At 36.3% G+C, this 21,085-nt stretch overlaps 1 protein-coding gene across 2 annotated transcripts in view; it reads right to left on the reverse strand.

Moving 5' to 3' along the window:
* Nucleotides 1-21,085, reverse strand: part of ULK4 (unc-51 like kinase 4) — a 257,771-nt gene that overhangs the window by 86,510 nt on the left and 150,176 nt on the right. For both annotated transcript variants that reach the window (XM_068935673.1, XM_068935672.1), the window contains exon 33: nucleotides 16,149-16,254. In XM_068935673.1, coding sequence (XP_068791774.1) covers nucleotides 16,149-16,254 — 106 coding nt within the window. The remainder of the gene's footprint in view (nucleotides 1-16,148; nucleotides 16,255-21,085) is intronic.

Here is a 21,085-nt window from a genome sequence, read left to right on the forward strand (position 1 = left end):
TTACAGCAAAATTGGACCTACAACACAATTGCCTGTAATGCTCTGCATTATTATCAGTTAAGTTCAGAACAAAAATAAAAGCTGACAACCAGTAACTACAACTGTCCAAGGCGGCCTTGGCATATTTACACTTACGTGACCGAAGGATTTGAACTGCGGTTAGGATGCCACATGACAGTAAATCTGGTTGTGTGACTAGGATCAGCTAATGCCATAGCCGCAACAATAGAAGCTGCCGGCCCTGATAAGACACCTGAACTTACTAGGTTAGTTTTTTTCCAAAAAAAAGCATTGGGAAAACTTTGACCAGCAGACTCTCGTTCTAATTTGCTCTCATCTGGCTATCCAATAAGGCCATATCTGATTAAATCTCCAAAATCTAACCACAGACTTCTCACCTCAGATACTATGACCCTTCTTATTAAGTGGTTCAGGCTTACGTTTTGTTTGAATGGACACTTGTCCTACTTTGACCTTTCTACCAGGATCTCTGAGCTCAAACCCCTCACACAGCGATCACCCTCTCACCTCAGGCTGTAATTAAAGCACCTCACCCAATACTCACCACTAGAACAAGCTAGACCGACAAAGCCTTCATTTTCTGTCAGCACAGCTGCTTGACCCCAACTATCCTCGCATCAAACAATTGCACTGAGCTAAGTCAGCTGACTGTCTGGCACTACAGCTCAGCTCATTTAAATCAAGAGGCAGTCCTGACTCTGAAAGAATTACAAGCTTCTGTGTGTTGGAATACTTCTTCACCTCCATGTAGTTTCTACACAGGCACCGTTGGGAGATAACATAGAATGGTTTCGTCTACTATGCTATCTTGGTCTAAGCCACGGTTTTGAAACCAAAACAGTGAATTATACTCCCCCCCCCCCAACAAGGTGCTGCACTGGATCCTGCTGTGGATATGATGCCTTAGTTGAGAACCTGGGACCTCGCTGCTTTGTTTAAGCCAACTAATTTCTTCCAGATGAGAGAAAGAAGCTAAGGACATTGCTACAACTACAGTAGGAGAGATGGCCACCACAGAAGAGAAAAGATGGGTTTAAGACCCTTTGGTTGAGTGGGTGCCCTGTGAAAATGTGCAATGGAACAGTGAAAGACGTTTGATATATGAAGCCTGTTTTACTGCCTCTTCTCTCTAGCACACCTGCTCTGCTGGGCACAGGAGCTGTTCATGCACAAATGTGCTACAAGGTCCTAAAAACTTTACCACTGCGACAAACATGCATTGCTCCAATCCAAGGAGCCTTGCCCCAACCCACCCCAATTAGAAGCATAAGAAGCGTGTCACTTCTTACGTGCCTTGAGCCCTATTCCTGTGCACCTAGATTTCTCCTCCAGCCTCCCTATGCCCAGACCACTGATTACAGAAAGCAAGTTCAGGCAAAGACACTAAGTCCAATATTCTTTTATGATGACATGCACGTCAGCGGGGGTGGGGGCAATAGAAGCAGGAAGGACTTTGCACTGAAGGGCTTGTACTCCTTTATTCCTTCCCCATTTTATCTCCATTTAAGAGAGAAACGTCATGGGTGATAAAACTTAATAATGGCTTTAAACAACACAGTAATAACCCCCGCATTTCCTAAGATAATATGCTTTGCAACAGATCCAGCACAGGTCACTGCTTCTATCTAGAATTTAGAATTGCAACAAGTAACTTAAAGAATAATGGCATCAGGGGATATTTGGTAGGACTTCCCTCAGTTTACGTAAAGAAACACTTTTGCTGGTTCAGAGAGATAAAGCTGATATGTCAAAGGGCTTTTGGGTTGCCCAACAAGTTTCAGTACAGAAGCTAATATTTCTTCCAGGTGGAACCAATATGCAGCTACTCCCTGTAAATAGTTAAGCTCTGCTCAAAATTTTGGCTCTGCTCTGTTTGAAACAGACTAGCTATTTTCCTTTATCAACTTTTCTAAAAAGATAGACCCTAGTAGGCTTAATGAAGAGGGACTTTAGAAGTAGATTACAAAAAAGTGAAGATTTGTGGAAGCAAAAGCAGCTCCAATAGGAATACTGGAGGAAAGAAGAGCTGCAGGACTGGACTGTCAAGGAGTTATGCAAGAACTGGAGAGAAGCAAAAGGCAGTAGACAGCAAAAATGAGAGATTTATATAACTAAGTTTTTAGAGCAGCAATTTCACAGCAAGCAGGGGTTAAATATCTTGCACAACTTAGTCTGCCAGAATGCTCCACTGAACTAGGACAATAGGATACAGCTCAGCCTGGGAGACTAAGTGGCACAGGTAGCATAAATACTAGCTAGCTTCATGGATTTGAACTAGGAAGTTATTTGTAACACCTGTCAGTTACTCCCTTTTGGATGTGTTATTTTAACTCATTACAAGCATGATCACATGAATATCTTGCACTACTATATGTTTGCATATCACAAATTTTATTGCAGTGGGCTGGATACATCCCATCCTGGTCAGTTTTCTCACTCAGCCCAGACTGATTATCTCTGTACCCATGCTTATCTCATAATGCACAGATTTGATCTTAATGATTGCCTGACCAACTGCCTAAGCGAGCAAAATCTTGTGAGGAACACTGTCGTTTCCCTATCTTCTGTCAAAATCTCTTAGCCTACCTTGATACTCCTTTGAGTATTGTAACTGCCTTCTCCTTATCTTGCTTACAGCTTCTACTCACAGCATAAACAAAACAGTACCTCTAAATTCATCTTCTCGCATTGTTGTTTAAACTACTGCTGTTCGAATTCTCTCTGAATTCAAAAATGTTCAAATCAAGTTCTGATCAAAATGCATAGTAAATAACAGTTCTGCAGTGGTCTTACTCTTCTTCTAAGTTAAATAATAGTATAAACCCACACTTCATGTTATTCTAGCTTGGGTGGTGGGACAGGACCAAAATATCTATCTGTCCATTTTTGGAAAGGACACAGCAAGTCGAGTCAGCAGAAATGTGTATCAAAATATTACCGAGCCATTATGGATAATTTTACTGTTTCTTTCAATTTCTGTATAACACATACAGTAGCACTTTCGCTGTTACCCAGTGAAATAAGTCATATTTCATGGGTGTATCATTGACTAAAAGCTGTACATCACAATCTGGGCATAAGAGCTAGGAAATATGATCTGAAAGTGTGAATAAATCTATTAAGAACACTTTATTTTGCCACACCTCACAGGAATAGAAGTGAAATTTTTTTTTTGAGCAAGCAACCTGCAATATGATAAGCAAAGAAAGAACGGTCTTCAGGAAAGATAAGTTGAAACTAAATGGAGGCAGGCGAACAAGAAGTTTCCATCCTTTTTTCCTATCTTTTGAAAAGGTGGAATCTTTCCAATTTTTACTTTCTCCTAAAAGACAGAAAAAGAGTTTGAGATTGTATTAAGAGATCCTATGTGTTCCCTTATTCATCCGAAAAATTCAAAGGGAAGCAAACATTTTTCCCCAATCAAAAAGAAAGAATGCCTAACTGATGCAGTATCTTCCAACAAGGTGAAGACATCCACAGAAACCTTTCTATGCTATTTGTGAAACAAAAGTGTTGTTTACTAAGTTAAGGGCTCTTTAAATGAAAAGTTATACTGATTTGATAAAAACTGAGATTTGAAATCCACCTAGTTGTGCTTGTGCAAAAGTCTATGCTGACATTTGTCAGTTTTCATAAGCCTTCCTTAGAATTAGAAATGTAAAAAAGCTTAACTAGAAAAAAATTAGAAAAAAGCTAAAAAAAGTTAAAATGAGACAAAATATTGTTTAAATATAGGTGTTTGCACCACATTTATGAAATGCATTTTTAAAAAAAATTAAATTGCATCATCGAGTGAGTATTCGCATTCTTGTTACAGCAGCTTAACCACTGTCCCTCAGCTGGAGGTTACTACTGCACATCAAACAGTCTAGAAGGCAAAATCCAAAAGTTAAAGGCAAAACACACCAGTCAAGGAGTGGTAACTTGCCTAAACAACTTTAATAAGAATACAAACAATACATCGTGACTTACAGTGGTGGAAAATCTATATATAGACACGGGTCTATGGCTTTAGACTTCAAAAGAAATTTATACAGATGAATTCTTAGATGTGATACGCACATACAAATATTATTTATTACAATATTTGTGAAAAATAAGTTGAGTTACAAAATTAGATCCTGAATAGCAAGAGAAAGACATCAAATTTTAAAGACTACATATAAAAGCTGTATTTTATGTAAAATTTGAAAAATAAAGAAATATTTACTGGAAAAGCAAGAATATCACAGGAAAAGTTTCTAAAAATAAAGAATATTATTTTGTAATTTCGTGTAAACTGGCACTCTCAAAAAGCTTTACAAACTTAAATAACTTCAGTTTCTGAAGTCCTCTCAAAGTAGGTAAACATTATTCTCTTTCAACCTTAAAAAAATAAAGCCACTGAAGAGACTGAAAAAGCTACCTAGCTCTCCTGACTCCCCCAGAGATGCTTTCTTGCACAACACTAGTAAGCAGAATTAACACATGGAAGGGTAATAGGATAATACTTGGATGCAAGATAAATAAATCAGTATACAATCAAGGAGTAAAGATAAGCATTTCCAAAGTTTCCAGTGGTGCTATCAGCTGCTTCAGGATGTAGCAACTGCTATTCCTAGAGAATTAGGGTTCACCATGATGGGAGCATTTGGCAAGACTGAGATCCCCAACAAATCTCAAGACTTTAAACAAGCATTTCTTTATGTTAATCTACTAGGCAATCTACATGTTAACAGCTAAGAGTTAAGCATTAATCCAACCTATTAGTCAAGCCTTAACTGCACAACACCACGAGTCTGACGCTGCATTAGTGACTCCCATGGCTACTTTGACAGTTCTTCGCTTCTAAGACGGCCAGATTTGACAGCTCTTCAATGAGCAAATCAGAACTGAACTGTATCTCTCCTCTCTTCCCCAAGACCCATTACATATCACTGCTGTTTACGTACACTTTTAAATAGGTCAAGTCTAGTCTGGACCAAAGAATGAACCTTCCCATAGGTCAACACCACTCTGTTCTGGCTTGTCAAAACAGGTGCTACTGGTTTGTCCAAACAAGTGTAAGCCCTTGGGTGCCCATCTGTTTTAGCCAGGTCAGACAGGTATGACCTATTTACATTCGGCACACCACTTACTTTTACTATATTTAATGCAACCACGCCAAGCAAGAAGTATTACAAATTATTTTGCTTCCTACCCTCAATCAAGCAGTCTGGTGGTATGTCAGGGTTCAAGGCTAACAGGATATGTTTCACAAATAGGCCTTCATACTACAAGGAAAATATATAATCCCTGATTTGTGACTAAACTGAGCCATGCAGTTAGACTATTTCATTAAAATAGAATGATAGGTAGAACTTTACCTTTTAATTTGTTAACTTTAAATCCAACATATATTCCGTTATGATATAATGCCCATTTTGATTTAAAAAGAAAATTATTTTAAAGTTTACTTGCCCAGAAACTGTTTAAATAACAGACTATTTTGAGAGATGAACACAACTGTTTAGTCTACACTTTTCTTGCAAGTAACATAAGAAGAGAAAAATATCTGACTGTTTGGGAGCTAAGATAAGTCTTGAAAACATCTGAAAAAAAACCAACCAAACAAAATACCTAAATCTTTTCAAAATTAGTTAAGAAAAAAAAAAAAACGCAAAGCTCATCTGTCCACTGCATAGATCTCCTTCCACAACTGATGCTTGTTAATTTCTTAGCAATTGACAAAATGAACTTCTTTCAGCAGAATCAAGTAAGTATATATGAAGAAGAATATTACCCCTATTGGCAGAGTAAGGATTGATGTCATTTAATTTTGTATACAGTACTTTGTACCTTTACAACTTTATGCTTTCCTCAAATTGACAGAGATAGATTGCTTTCATATTGACACTGTCCTACCAGCTAGAATTGAAAATAAGTACTAGCTCTAAATTCTAGAGCATAGCAACTGTATTAAAGCTCGGTACCTTTTTAAATATATAGCTACATTTTGAATTTCATTCCTTATCATCATTTTATAGCTTAACTAATTATATCTGACAAGCTACATAAGGACATTGTCATAATTAGATTTTAATTCATTATCTGTAACAGCTTAAATAGTTTATGTCATCAGGGGCTAACTTGTAGCTGAAGTGATAGCTATGCTTTTACCTAGTTATTCATTTTCTCCAAGACTGATCAAATTCACTAGTGCTAACATATGATTTGGGTTGCACTTCACTTCATAAGAGCACTAGAATAATGTCCAATGGTGTTGCTTAAATTAAATAGCAGGAAAAGTAGCATACAAAATGAATTTGAAGGAAGATTTAATTTCTAGAGGAAAGAATATAATCATTCTTTTTATGGGTTAGCACGTGAAAAGGAACATAAGGCTTTGAAGACTTTCTGCTTTTTCAGGATCCTGACTTTGTCGTCAGAAAGCCTGCAAATCTCCACATCCTTAAGTGCAAAATCTATGACTTGCAAAATTTCTATTATTTTACATATAAGACGTATTTTTCAAATCAGTATTCTAAATTTTACCAGACTATATAATTACTCAGTCAAAAGCTGAAGTCTTAGTTTTTTCCAGGTTTCTGATAAGTATCAATAACTATCTATTATGGTTGTCATATAACTGTCTATTATGGTTTATATTAGAAATATAAAAACAGATTAAGTTTTGAAATAGCCATACTATTGAACTTTGAGCCCACAATTAAACAAAGCTGACAAGTTATGTCATCACATTTCTTTGTAGGGCCTCTCAAACTAGGACACCACAGAACTAAAAGATTTTGAAAATTTTTTGTTATTAATCTTTTCTTTTTGATCAATTAGATGTTAAAATTAGATATTTTAGGTAGTTTAATCAGCCAGCTACGGTGTTCTGCTTGCCTGGCCACGGGGACTATATCAGCAAAGGCTACTTCAACCACATTTCTCTTTTACAGTATAGCACCAGCAAGAGAAGATGTAACAGCCTGTTGAGCCTTTATTAACTTATTTTATTCTTTGAAGTCTTCGAAAGTGTGCTGTGACATTTTGCACGTTATGGATAGGACTGTTAACAACAGGCTTGGTTCCACTTGAATGGCATACCTGTTTCTCACAGCAATTACATTTTCTATTTTCATTCTTTTCAAGTGGTTATACTGTTGAATATCACAAGATGACACAGGTTATTTCTTCCTCAAAGACTCCACTACTAATATGCTATTCTGATATGGTTCCCATCTTTTATGTTACCAGACTTCGAAGTTTACCCATGTCATGTTATATCCATCCACCTGAGCAACTGGCATTTTAGGTCAGAAAAATCATATCTTAACATTCTGAACTTCATAACATCCTAACAGAGACTTATTCAGGCTCAGCTACTACTGACTTCTCATATTAACTGTTATTCATAGGAACATAGTGACACATGACTACTGTGTTTGGATATAGACATCTCAAGAGCTGAACTAATTGCCACGATATTAGCAGGGAGTTATAAAAGGCTTGCATCCTGTATGACAGAACCTGGAATAGGTATGCCTCCTAACTGGGGCGCTTTCCCTGTTACATGGAAACGATATAGTAGCAACTACTATGACAGGATGATACAAGCCTGCCAGCATTTATTTTCTGTACTTAAAAAACACTTCTCACTGTAAAAGTGTTTGAACCAAGAACATTTTTTCTAAACTGACTGAACATGGAAAATGGTTTTAGCATTCTTTTTCATATTAATTGCCCTAATTTATTCCCCCTGCCACTCTTCCCATCCAAAATTGCCATATGTTGCATGTGAACTAAGCTATAGATGGTTAGAGTACTGTACAACAAGCAGGTGAAGAGTACTCTCTTGGAACAACACATTTTCTATCTTTGGTCAGTGAACAAATATTCTGATACCATATCCTGCAAAAGCTTTGCAGAAAACTCCTGCAAAAATAAATTAAAACAAATAAATTACACCTAAGTCATCAAGATCAGTACTTTTAGTAGAGACGCTGTTAATGACTAAACAAAATGAAGATTATGCAAACAATGCAAATTTATTTAGCACGAAAACTGTGCCTTAAAAATAATTCCAAGGTTCTTTACCTGATATGCTATCTTGAAAAGATTATCCGCATAAACTGTTCTGTATTTAAAGGCTATGTCTCGTTCTTTGCAAGCAAGGGAGTACTAAGAATGAGCAAATGGCCTCAGAAGAAGGAACTAGTCCGAATTTGTCTCAGTTTTCTTTATAAGCTAAGTCTGTATCATATTTTTTAAAGCGTGTATTAGTTTAAATAAGGTATTCTATAGGTTTCTGTAACTTTCACCCTTTCACTTACAAGTAGCAGTCCCCTGTATGACTAATCCATTCTCCTTTTCTTTTTTTCCTGCTTTTGCTTTCCCTAAATCTGTTCTTGACCTCTGTCTTAGAGCTAGTTAAGGTAAACTCCTATTTTGGAAAAAAAATCCTGCAACTTTGAAGCCAGCTATAGCAATTAACTCACCTGCATTCCTTAAAAAGAAGTCCCATGCAATTTCCCACTACCTAACACTCTTTTGTGTTCTACTGTAGTTCAAAGTAGTGCTGCATAGCTGGGAAAGGCAAGGAAGAGGATCTGAGTTACCACAACAGGAGAGTCATCATTAAGAAACAGCATTATCTAACTGACAAGAAAGTCTACTTTCACGGATGTTGGCAATTCAGGACGTTAGAGAGCTGACTAGGAAAGGCAGAAGCTGTTACTAAGGACTAGGCAATGGGCAGTGTAATCAAATGTCTTTTGGAGACTGAAACTGAAATACAATTATTAGTAAGGGAGCGAAAGGTAGAAAAATATTCTCCAAAGATTTAGATAAGCTACAAATCTTTGGGGCCTATCTAGAGAATTCAGAATTCATTGTCGTTTACCTATCATTAAGGTAAGCATGAAACAGAAAAAGGTTAAAGATGGATTGTTGTCTCATGAGTGCCATTTTTGGGCTATGCAATATTTAATAGACTTCAACAATACGACACACAAAGATATTTGGAATCTAATTAATCTCTTGACATTTGACTAAAAGTCAGAGTAATGTGCCACAAGATGAATAGGATCCCTCACCGATGAAGCTGACTATTATCTTTCTTTCAAGAGTTTCAAATGAGTTATGACAATCTGACTACAAAATTTTAAAGCAGATCTCTTCCTTTTTAATAGCTGCCCCTGCTTTAAGTGCTTACCATGCTTTCTTAATATGGTATTGGATATAACAGTTGCTGTGCCTGACATTCTACATTTCCACTAAAGGTCTTTGCTTTGGAAATTCACTTTTCCAGAAACTGCTTGAACTACCATGTACTATTAACAGCTTTTACATTTTTAAAGATGACCTTAGAGGCTAGTTTTGTTGTTGTAGGTGGTAAACCCCACAATCTCATTTTTATTTCAGTTGCTGAGGTTCAACAGCATTGACACATAAGGGATAAAATTTAGGATATTCTGTACCATGTAATGGAAATTCTTTTTAAACATCCAGACAAACATCTCTGCTTTCACTGATACAAGTTTCAGTATATATTTCAGTATAATACCCAAACACAGAAGCACAGCAGAAGAGCCTGGAAAAGGTCATATAATCCAGTGCAACTGGATTGAACTTCACATAAACATCATCGTCTTACAAGACCATCTTGAAAAATTTTTGATAAACCCTTTATGGAATATAGTGACACCCCAAAAAGCTAAAAAATGTGAACTGATTAGTAAGCAATACTGGGCTGCAAACAATTTACAAGATCAGCTTTAGGCAGAAACCTTTCTTAAAAACTAAGGAATTACTTTTCTCTATCCCGAAATAGCTGTTCATATAAATGTAATGAACATAAGGGTTGTCAGCAGTAGATAAATAGCTATAGACAGACTACCAGAAGTTGTCCATTGCAGTCTATAAGATTTATTTTGCAACAATCTGTTCTGTTCACTTCATAGAAATGAGGATCATGAAGAAGGTGAAGCCTTTGAAACACATTTCTCACTCTAATATAATATGTCCAAACTCTTTCTATGAGCAAAACACAAATGATGCAACAGTTCGAATGAAGAATTTCCTTGCCTTTGAGTATGTCCCAGAAGATGAATAAGACCCAAAAAGGTTGAAAATACTGCTAGTTATAGACAATTAAGACAATTGAAAATTTCCTATTTTTAATTCATGTAAATGATCCATAAAAAAGAAAAAAATCAGAAGGCAAAAAAAAACAAGGTAAAAAGGGCAAACTGAAGGTAAAATAAGGAGTTTATAAGTTTAGTTCTATTAGTGTACAAGACTAATTTACTACATAAAGTACAGTGATTAATTTGGCTATTTGTTACTCACAATTTCACGCAATTAAACAGTCTTGCACACTAACACCACTCACTTATTAAAGAGCCAAACCTCGTTTTGTGGTACATCTTAAAATTCTGGTCAGCTGACATAATATGTCTAAATTTCCGGTATGTCAATAGATACAACATGTTGGGTATAGACAATGTGTCTAGTCAACAGACAAACCTGAAAAGTACAGGAATATAGTATATGATCACCTGCTATCACAAGACTTGAGGTTTGGGGTTTTTTTCTCTTTTAAATCAGCATTTGCAAATGCTAATTAGACAGCATAAGCTCTAATGATTCTAAAACCTAGAACTGGGCATTCATTTTATAGTGCTTGTTGATACTACCCCTTTTAACTTGACAAGTGCAAAGTAATATATAGCTGGTTATTCACGATCAAGTGAACTAATAAGGCCTGGTTTCCTACAGATTTGCATCCTATATCCTTGCCTATCTCCACAGCAATAACTTGCCATCCTTGTCACTAATGACTCCCTTTCTCTGTTCCTGCAACCCTGGCACTGCTCCCTCATATGTTTCCCAGCTATAAGCTGGGAAGTTCTATAGTGGGAGCGGGCTCCCTGCACCGACTGATCCTATGGGCCCTTTGGCATTACATAGGAAGCCTCCTCAGCCATGGACCAGCACACTGAACTCAGTAGTTACAAATTTAAAACAAGAGATTGCAGATACCTTAAACAGCAAATGGGATGCGCATACAAAAAAGGCCAGAAGGAGTATAGTGATATTAATAGATCTTTACAGGCCTATTAAGAGAGCTTAGCATACAATATAAGAACATAAGTTTTATGCTTTATAAATTAATGTAATGAATACCAAAGGAAATGGAATCTCAGATGAGAAGGTTTCACCTCCATTAGTAAGAACTACTCTAATGCAGAATATAAACTCCGATCAGTTAGATCCACTTTGATCACATCATAACTTTATGACAAAAGAAGACAAACTGTTCTAAGATGAACATATTTACATTCAACATCTTTAGTTTCTACCTGAAGATGCAATGAGACCTTTGTTTTTAACAATCTAATCTCCATAGGGATAAGCATGGTCTAAGATGATATGCTTCCAACTTTACTATTTTTTAAATTTTATAACTTGGGAATTTTAGATATTAAGATTCTTTTCTTTCTGCAAATGTATAAGTACACATATACTTGTTTTACACGTCTTGTATTGCACTTTTCTGTTTGCTGTACTCACGTTTAAGATTGTCAGGAAAAGTTCTTTTAAATCTACTCTTTCAAAGTGGTTAGTTACTTTGGAGGTGGTATACTGTGACTGATTAGCCACAAGTCCAAACAGAGCAGATGACTGATGAGCCCATGCTATATTATTCCTCAGCTATGGCCCTAACTTGGATCTCTCTCCTTTCCGCAGCTATTGGCTATCATAGAACCGTTAAGTACTTTGGTTTTTGGAACTCTATGCTCTGTCAAATTAAATTAAAGTTTTCCAATGAATTCAAAAGATTGGGAAAGGGAGGAAGGAAAGAGACTGGCAGATAGAAGCCAAGACAAAGGGAGACAGGATAAGTGCCACTTCCTTAGAAGACCCTGCTAAAAATGACTGATACTATCTTGGGTTTTTAGCATCTTATCTTTAATTTTTCACACGAGATCATAGGTTAATCCTAGTCTCCTTATTGACTTTCAGTCTCAGTAATTAAAATGAATTATATTATTCCTCTCTGCTTATTAAGCAGAAATTACCATTAATTTTAACGGAAAAAATGCTTGGAATTTGCTAATATAGCGCAGTATAGGCCATTTTAAATTCCCTCTGCAACTTCAGTTGTGGTATGTTATTCTCTATTTCACCCTTAAACATTACAGGTGGTTATTGTTACATGCCTGATGTACTGTCACACAAAACAACACAGTTCAGGGGAGAGAGAAATTAATCCTAGACAGTCCACCTTGTATGGAAGTTGCTATAATGTATGACCATATCATTTTTATTAGTTTGGAACTACAGCAGTAGTAACGAAAGAAGTGCCATCAAGGAAGATTTCTTGAGATATGTGAAAGTTCCACACGTGAGCTGCAACCATTTAAAATCTCTCTATCACCTAATACAACTCCTTCGAGAAGGAAAAAGACAGTTCTAAAGGCTAACAAGCACAAAAGGAAAGAGTGACTAGGGTCTCTGAATGATCAGCAAAAGTATTGTTTTTTGGCAACCAAACAAAGGCATACAAAGAATTGCAAAGCAATCCTCATTGCTATCAAAAAAAGTAAAAAAAAAAAAAAAAAAGTATCGTAAAACCCAAAAAACTCAACAAGACTGCCCTTATAATCTGTCCTTTATAATGTTTAGCATGCATTTAGGGTTTTTAAACTTCTAAAGAACCATATATACATGAATTAATTATCACACTGTCATGCGGAAATCAGAGAAATTAATCAATCATAATAATCTGTCTTCAGTGTTCTTGGGCAGCATATTAGCTCATAAATGCTGAATGTCTTCATTAAGAGCCTGGATATAGACTGTTAATAGGATGGAACAGCATGCACCTTCACCAGGTTTGCAGATGACATCAAAATGGGGCGAACAGTTGATGCAACTAAAGCATTGGGCCACCATTCAGAAAGAGCTCAAGTATCTGGAGGAACAGGCTACCATAAACATCTTAAAGTCTAAGGTAGATACAAAGTTCTGCCCTTGGGATGGAATAACTCGTGTAGCAGTGCAGGGGACTGACTGGCTGCAAGTACATACACTGTGCGTTCCCATCCCCTAATCATCTTGGCTCTCCTCCTCTGGGCTTGCTCCTGCTTGTCAATGTCTGTCTTGTAGTTTGGAGCCCCAAACTGCACACCATGTTCCAGATGCAATCTCATAAGTGCCAAATAAAGGAGACTATTCACTTCTTTCAACCTGCTGGTTATTCTTTCTTATGCAGCCCAGTATGCAGTCTGCAAAGGCATACTGCTGACTCATGTTCAGCTTGTCCATTTGGACCCCCAGCTCTTTTTCTGCAACTGGGAGAAGTTTAGTGGCCATTTTACCAGATCATGTCTCTCTCTGTCACTCAAAAATCATTCAAAAATGACAAAGTCAAAGTAGCAGGGGAAATTTAAGATATTTTCTTGCATTGAATACCATACATTTACAATGGACAATAATAAGGGGGGGGGGGGGGGGTAAGGCCCTCCATCTTGAGGGAGATACATCCAGAATAACATTCATCCTGTTTTCATTCAAATAAAATCTTACGGTCTACAATTACTAAATCAATACTTTCACAACATTCCTATAGACCAAGTTTCAGATGTTCTTTAATTGACAATTAGGCCCTTTATCGATAAAGCACTGGCCAAATGCCAGGTTTTTAATGCTCTGAAGACTAGCCAATTGGTAAAAGGGATGGGAAAAGACAAGACATTTTACTTGAGATAAGTTATTTCTGCCCTGCTGTGCAGTTCTTCCTAGTGTGGATGATGAAGTTCAGTGAGCCCAAGTTGGTGTTATCCGATCCCTAATGATCTGAAAACATTACTGGAATCATTTATGACATAGCACAAGGAAAAGATAAAAGACTTTAATAATGTTTCTATCCCACTTCCTCAATTTGGGAACTATCATGACAGAAGAGATGCATTTTTTTTTCTTTTTAGAGCAGATGAGAAGTAAAAGAGCTCTGGCATACAACCAGTAGCATTAAAAGTACGAAACACTTTGCCTTGTGAGACAATATAGAGATGTTTAGGGAATAGATGCATTTTCACCATGTTAAATAGTTTTGCACCTAATTAGCCATGCAGAAAGGCACAGCATAGTACTTAGTGTAAAGCATTCCAAGTATGTGTCTATAGTGCTTGTGGGATTTGTGCTAACTTCTTTCCATGCCACTGTGCAGTTTTAATAAGTTATCTAGTTGCAGCTCCGGTCAGTGCTTGCTTAGGATTTTTGCATCACACTCGAACGCACAGAACAAACATGCCCAAAGAAAGTAAAGTAGCACGTACATATAACCCCCCAAAACCTTAAGCAGCTCTGAGTATAATAGGCACCTTGCTGAGAATTAACCAAACAATCAGAATCCTACAAACCTCTCAAACTCAATCAGATTTTCTTCTACTTCTTTTTCTTCTGGCCCTATGATTGTCATATTGCTAGCTTCAGAGTGGATCCGTTTCAACCAGAGAAGAGAATGCTGGTATCTACAATGCTTAGCCTAGAGAAGAGAAGACTAAGAGGCGATCTGATCAACGTGTTTAAGTGTCTGAAGGGAGGGTGTCAAGAGGATGAGGCCAGACTCTTCTTCGTGTTGCCCAGTGACAGGACAAGAGGCAACAGGCACAAACGGAAACACAGGAAGTTCCATCTGAACATGAGGAAAAATTTATTTACTCTGGGGGTGATAGAGCACTGGACCAGATTGCCCAGAGAGGTCGTGGAGTGTCCTTCCTTGGAGATATTCAAAACCCACCTGGAGGTGATCCTGGACAATGTGCTCTAGATGACCCTGTTTGAGCAGGCGGGTTGGACTAGATGATCTCCAGAGGTCCCTTCCAACCTTGGCCATTCTGTGATTAAGTTCATGATGGTCTCCCAGATGTGGGAACTGTCCATTCAATCCCTTCAGAGTGCAAAGGGCCAAGAAGTCAAGTCTCTCACTTTCTGAATGAGTGCTTTAACCACTAAGGTAATTATGAAAATAAGGGCATGAGCACTACTACAAACCATACAGAGTTCCAGACTGGTTTGTGTTGTGATTTTTATGTTTTTTTAATATCTAAGATCAAATTACTCCAATTTCATCTTCATCATCAGTGCTGATACTTATACTGGTAACTATACTATGTCTCATCTAACTCCTTTTCCAGTGTGACCATCTATAGAAGAGCAATACACTGATGAAGCCATTTTAAGTTCCTTTCTGTCTTTGCCTAGAGACTTTAGAAAGTTTTCCTCTCAACTCTTGGCTTAAGAAAAGGCTTATCTGTGTAGACTTACAATGCGAATTTCTTCCTTTTCCTTCTGGAGTATACTATATACTGTTATGCCAGTCGCCTAGGTCTTTGATTTATTCTACACAAATAGTACTGTAGATCTGTATTGCTGGATGTCAGTTATTCATTAACTACAAATAAGACAAATGATAAATAATGCAAATTGTTTAGGTTATCAAAGTGTATAGTCCTAATAAATTTTCTAACAAACTTATAAAGATCTCAAAAGCAGAAACATTGTCTTCATTTAGTAAACCAGAACCAATTTCTAAATGAAAGGTAGCTTCAATAATAAAATACAGTGAAATAAAGATGTGGAATGGTTTTCACACGATGGCTATATAGTCAGTTTGTGCTCCACCTCATCGTTCTACCTTGCTAGACTGGAACAGCAGTTAGGGGGTTTTTTTTGTTTATTTGTTTTTTTCTAGTACAGAATTACTGTAAAACTCATCCTTTCACAGGCTTGAGCAGTGAGAAAGAAAGAATTTGCAGAGGCACTTTCTTCCTGCATTCTGCACTATTATAGTCAGAGTTCAAGCCCAGTCTCTTCCAAAGCCGTTCTTCATAAGCATAATTAAAGCTTCAGTCAGTCATTATTTTATAACCATGTTTTCCCGGGGAAACAGCTTTCTAAAAGTTATAGTTCTAACCAAGAACATTAAGAGATGTAGATGAGGAATTCCAGTCAGTTACATTGTGATTACCTAACAATTCAATACAGAATAAAAATACTTATCATAAGCTCAAAGTTTCACACAGTGCCACATATTACAAGGGACTAGGAAACACTTGTACTAAGGAGAATAACTAAATGCAAACAAGACATACCTTCTTTATAGAGTAACATCATGTTTGTGCTTTTGTTAGCAACCAAATTACTCAGTAAGGCGATTACACTTTGCATCGTGCTACCTAGTATACTGTCTTGGTGTTCCTGCAATAAAAAATAATACAAAATTAAAATAATCTAGTTTTCCTTTTGCAAGATTAGTAGCAGACTATTGCTTTCCAAAATGTAATAATACAAAAGCAATATTGTCTTAATCCTTTAAAATTCAACATTTAAAATACAGGACAATCAGTTAAAATTTAAAGAAAGTATCAATTTCAGGGAATCACATCTAAAATCTTGGACCAAAACTTCTCACATACTTCTTCTGAACTGCAAAAAATTGCTAGCTATTCCTAAAATTTCAGAATCAGTTAAATATGGTATAGTTAAATAGTATAGTTATACATTAAAATATGGCACATCAACCTCTAATTTCTATATATTCAAAATCAAGAACATTCCTCTTTGTATGGTATTTCACTAATAATTTTACTCTTTTGCATTTCAGCCAGATAATCCACAGTGACTCATAAAAACGTATTTTTTGTTTTGCACCCAAGGCAGGATTTTTCCTAAGTATAATACTAAATTTTGTATACGCATCAGATACCTGTTTCTGTATCTAATTACATCATTTGGAAGATGTCTTTCTTATACTTGAAGGATTGCTTCAGTGATGTTTCACAATTTTCTGAGGCTATACTGATAAGAGCAAGCTGTTATGGTTTACAAAGAAATTGCTTTTGCCTCTGTTGTAGTTAAAATACTTCACACAATCAACCTGAAAGGGGTGAATAAGGCAGTATGACCAAAAGGTACGCTTATTCACACTAGTCACAATAGTAATTCACATAATTCTCAAGAAGCCAAAATAGAAAAGTGATAAGCTCTTCCAAATCTCAGCCCAAATATAAACATAAACCTGAAAACTCTGCAAACCTCCCTATGAGGTTCAGGAATTATTTTGTCCTATTTGTTCAGACTCAAATGCAAATAAAAACATACATCCAAAGAGAAAATGATAATAAAAAACATCAATAAAAATATCACAAAAACCATCAATAAAAAACAGTAATATTTCACATACATCTGGGTCACTTCCATGCTTCCCTTTCCCACTGAATAATCTATATCGCTGATGTTCTCATACCGTCCTGATCTTCCGCTTGTTTTATGTGGCTTCATGCTCTCTGAAATTCAAGGGACTATTATTTTTGAAACTTAGGTTGTAGTACGATTTATATAGAGAGATCACTCAATTACTTCAGGGCTACAGAACATGCTATACCTCTTTTGATCTATCTCCGGTCTGATAGCAGGCCTTTGAAATAAGTTAAATTTGATGCTGTGCAAGACCAAAAATTTGAAGACTAGAGGTCTGAAGTTGGATAAGTATTTTAGAAGACAAAAGCGACTTCAGCCTTTGAACAGAGTGAAAGGCACACTCTCCCTCAAAGTCCAGACTCTTTGTTTAGAAGACCAACTAATGCTGGTGGCCAAGAACAATTTTCCACATCTGTGCTGAGGTACTTAGGACCTTCTGTCTGAGATTTGTTCTTGAATACAGCTGTAGCAACCTGCCCTTCTTTGGAATAATCTTACTGACCATCTAGATACCACAGCTGGTGCAGAACGAGGCTAATCGACTGTGAGCCAGCAGCAATCACAAAGAACATATTACTGTTCCTCCAAGAATCCACTCCTCATCAAACAATGAACAAAATTGAGTGGTATCTCTAGTATATAAATGATTTTCTGGGTTGGGCCAGGACTAAATCCTCAGGACTGCATTTAGGCAACACCTTTTGAGCCCCTACCTGTGCTTATCAATAATTTGTTGCAGGAAATTCTCAAGTGAGAGACTCCTAATTTTTATTTCTTAACTAGTCTAATGAAACTCAGAATACTGGGAAGTGCATCTACAATTCCATTTTTGAAGATGCTCTGTTACAGAGGTGTTAAAGTCCTGCTATGTGAAGAACAAACCTTTTCCTTTAAGCATTTGATTGCTGAATGAAAAGTTCTGGCATGCAGAGGCTCAGATGTTTGCTTTGAGAGTATTAATTTCTGTTTCTGCACTCAAAAACTCAAATTAAATGCTATTGCTTCCTATGAATACCACAAAACATACTTGATAAGGCAAAATACACTATCAGACGAAGAAACACAAACAAATATAGCTTCCATTGAAACTTGAGGCTACAAGGATCATCTGATTCTACTAGAGCTCTCCAAACTAGAACATAAAGAGAACAGAGGAGGAAGAGTAGCTCATAGTTTTCTGAAGGACTGCAGTTTCCTACCAACCCCCCCCCCCCCCCAAAAAAAAATACAAGAACCCCAAAGTTCTTTTCCCTTTAGCTTTGAGATATCATTTAAGATTTTGATAAACAGTAAAATAAATATATGCTTCTGTGAAGGTTTAAAATAGAGCCTAATAAATTTAAATGCTATGTTGGAAAGTATAAAATTACATGTTTTAAAAGATAAAGTAACCAATATAGAGAAGTGATGCCATAAAGCCATGTAACTAAAAAAAAAATCTGAAGTTACTTCCTACAGATAGCTGAAAGGTAAGAAAAACCTACCTTACCTATCTTTTTCAAAAGACAACAACATGTTCATCTGATTAGCTATCATCACGATATCTGATTAATTCTCTTAAAGAACATTTAGAGCACAATAAATTAAATAGTAAGAATGACTATTTGTATTATTCAAGATAATGATATAACCAGAGAATATATAAAAATAATAACAAAAAACTCCACCTGTGCCAAAATGACAGATGACTCAAATTATTTTTTTTGCAAGTATATTTTGTCATCTTGAGCTTAGTGTCCCATATATTTCACATAAATATCTTGCAGTAAAATTCCCTTTCAAAATAAGCAATTATAAAAGAGAAGGTAGTAGTTGTTTACTACAGCAATCTTTTGCACTCACCAGGTTAGTAACATTAAAATGAAGCCGTCTTTGCTTTTAGTGGAGATCAATTACATTATACAATCCTCAACGAAAGGCTAACACTGATGTATTTTGCTTATATTAATACATACTTAACAAAACTTATCTTACCATAATATACAAACTAGCATTCAAGATGCAACTGTAGGTATCTTTAGGAATGGAAATGGTCTCTTAAAGAATAAAGTAATCTTACAGACAAACAGTGTACTCAGCTGGGTTACTGGAATTTTAATATATGTATCAAAAATGGTTTGTGACAAGATAGTAGATCTCAAGAAACTACAGGCACACTTTACTTAGGTAAGTCATCACTGATTGCTGTTAGACTAGGTTTTAAAGGTTTATATAAAAATATTTAACTTCTTCATAATCTATCAAGGAGCAAAGCTGATCTAATTTGTGTGCACGGCACCACAGACTGTGGCCATTTAATGAACAGTGCACTTGACAGCTTTAATAAAACATAGCATTTGCCAGCAGAGATAATTAGAATTGAAGCAGCAAAATTCTAGTGTTTGGCAACACAGATGAAACAACTTCATTAAAATGTACAGCTTTGGCGTATGAAAGGCAGGAAAGCACTGGACCCTGAAGAATCAGCCTTCTCAAAACTAATTGCTTCAGTGCTTAAAAAGGACAGCTATGAAATACCAAGGGCATAACAAGGAAATACTAGTATAAAAAAAGAAGCACAGAAGATAAATCAGGCTTTTCAAACAGGACCGCACTGTATTTAGGCCATTAAACTTTTAATTCTAATTTTGAAGGGTTGTATGTTACTAAAGGAAATCAGTCAAAGTATTTTTTTAAAGCCAGTTAGGTAAGAAGGTGTGAATTAACAAGGTGGGTGTGTGAACGTCAGCAAGATACTGTGGTCTAAAGTCATCATTTCTCTTCCGTTTAGTGTATCAGAACTTAGAACAGCACAGTGTGAATACTACAGTATTGTAATTACATTTTAGATAACAAAAACAGATAGCAATCAAGATAAGCAGCTACTGACTTGGGAAACTTCATATACATGCCTCCTAGTCATTTATCCAAGAGGCAGAAAATAAAAATGTATCAAATGCTAACTTTGGAGATATGCTATAATTAAACCAAAGGACTGCTACATACTGCACTAATACTGTTCATTCAATAGGATCAGAGTATTTAAACTTTAATTGTACTGGGGGCTCTCCTTCTCAAGTCTACATATGACCTATGAATGCAAGTTAGATAATTATGGAGACAGAACAAGAAGTTTTGATTTTTCGTAAACCAAATTCATTGAAAGAAGAAAATTATAAAAGTGAACCATATTTGCTAAAAGACTCCATTATTTCCCTGAAGTGCTGTGGCACGGTACAGCCAGTATGAAATAAACAAAAGCATTGATGTTAGCAAGAATCTTTAACAAGAGCACAGTTCAATATTGCGTTCAGCTCAGCTTATTTTTACATATTTTACTACTTTGTATATATGAACTAGAAGTCCAGAAACCTTCCTAGATGTAACAGTAGAATCCTTTCATACAAAACTGATCATCAGCATACAGCCTGCAGAAGACATTCACAACAGCATACGCACTCTTCTTCAATCACAACAGAAAGTCAACTGAGCAAAGTTAATCCACCCGTATGTACATAGTTGGCTAATCAGGCCTTTAACATTTTGTTGCTTCCAATGCATAAGACCAGTTATGCATAAATTGAAAGTGTGTAAACATGATCTCTAACATTAATGTAATACTATTTTGCTTATGGATGATATAATTAGAAGTAAGAACATTCTGCAAAAGACACCTCTCTTGTTACTCCACTTTAAAAAAAACAGCCTTTTTCAACAGTTGAGTTTTCACAGGACTAATATTTCAAACTATTTTCCTCTGGGTATGGTCATATAATAATAAGGAACTATTAATCTGGCAATGGATTTCTGAAATGATCATGAATATCATGCCTCCTGGATGCATCACAAG

This window comes from Struthio camelus, chromosome 2, assembly GCF_040807025.1.
Source record: "Struthio camelus isolate bStrCam1 chromosome 2, bStrCam1.hap1, whole genome shotgun sequence".
In the NCBI taxonomy this organism is placed as follows: Eukaryota; Metazoa; Chordata; class Aves; order Struthioniformes; family Struthionidae; genus Struthio; species Struthio camelus.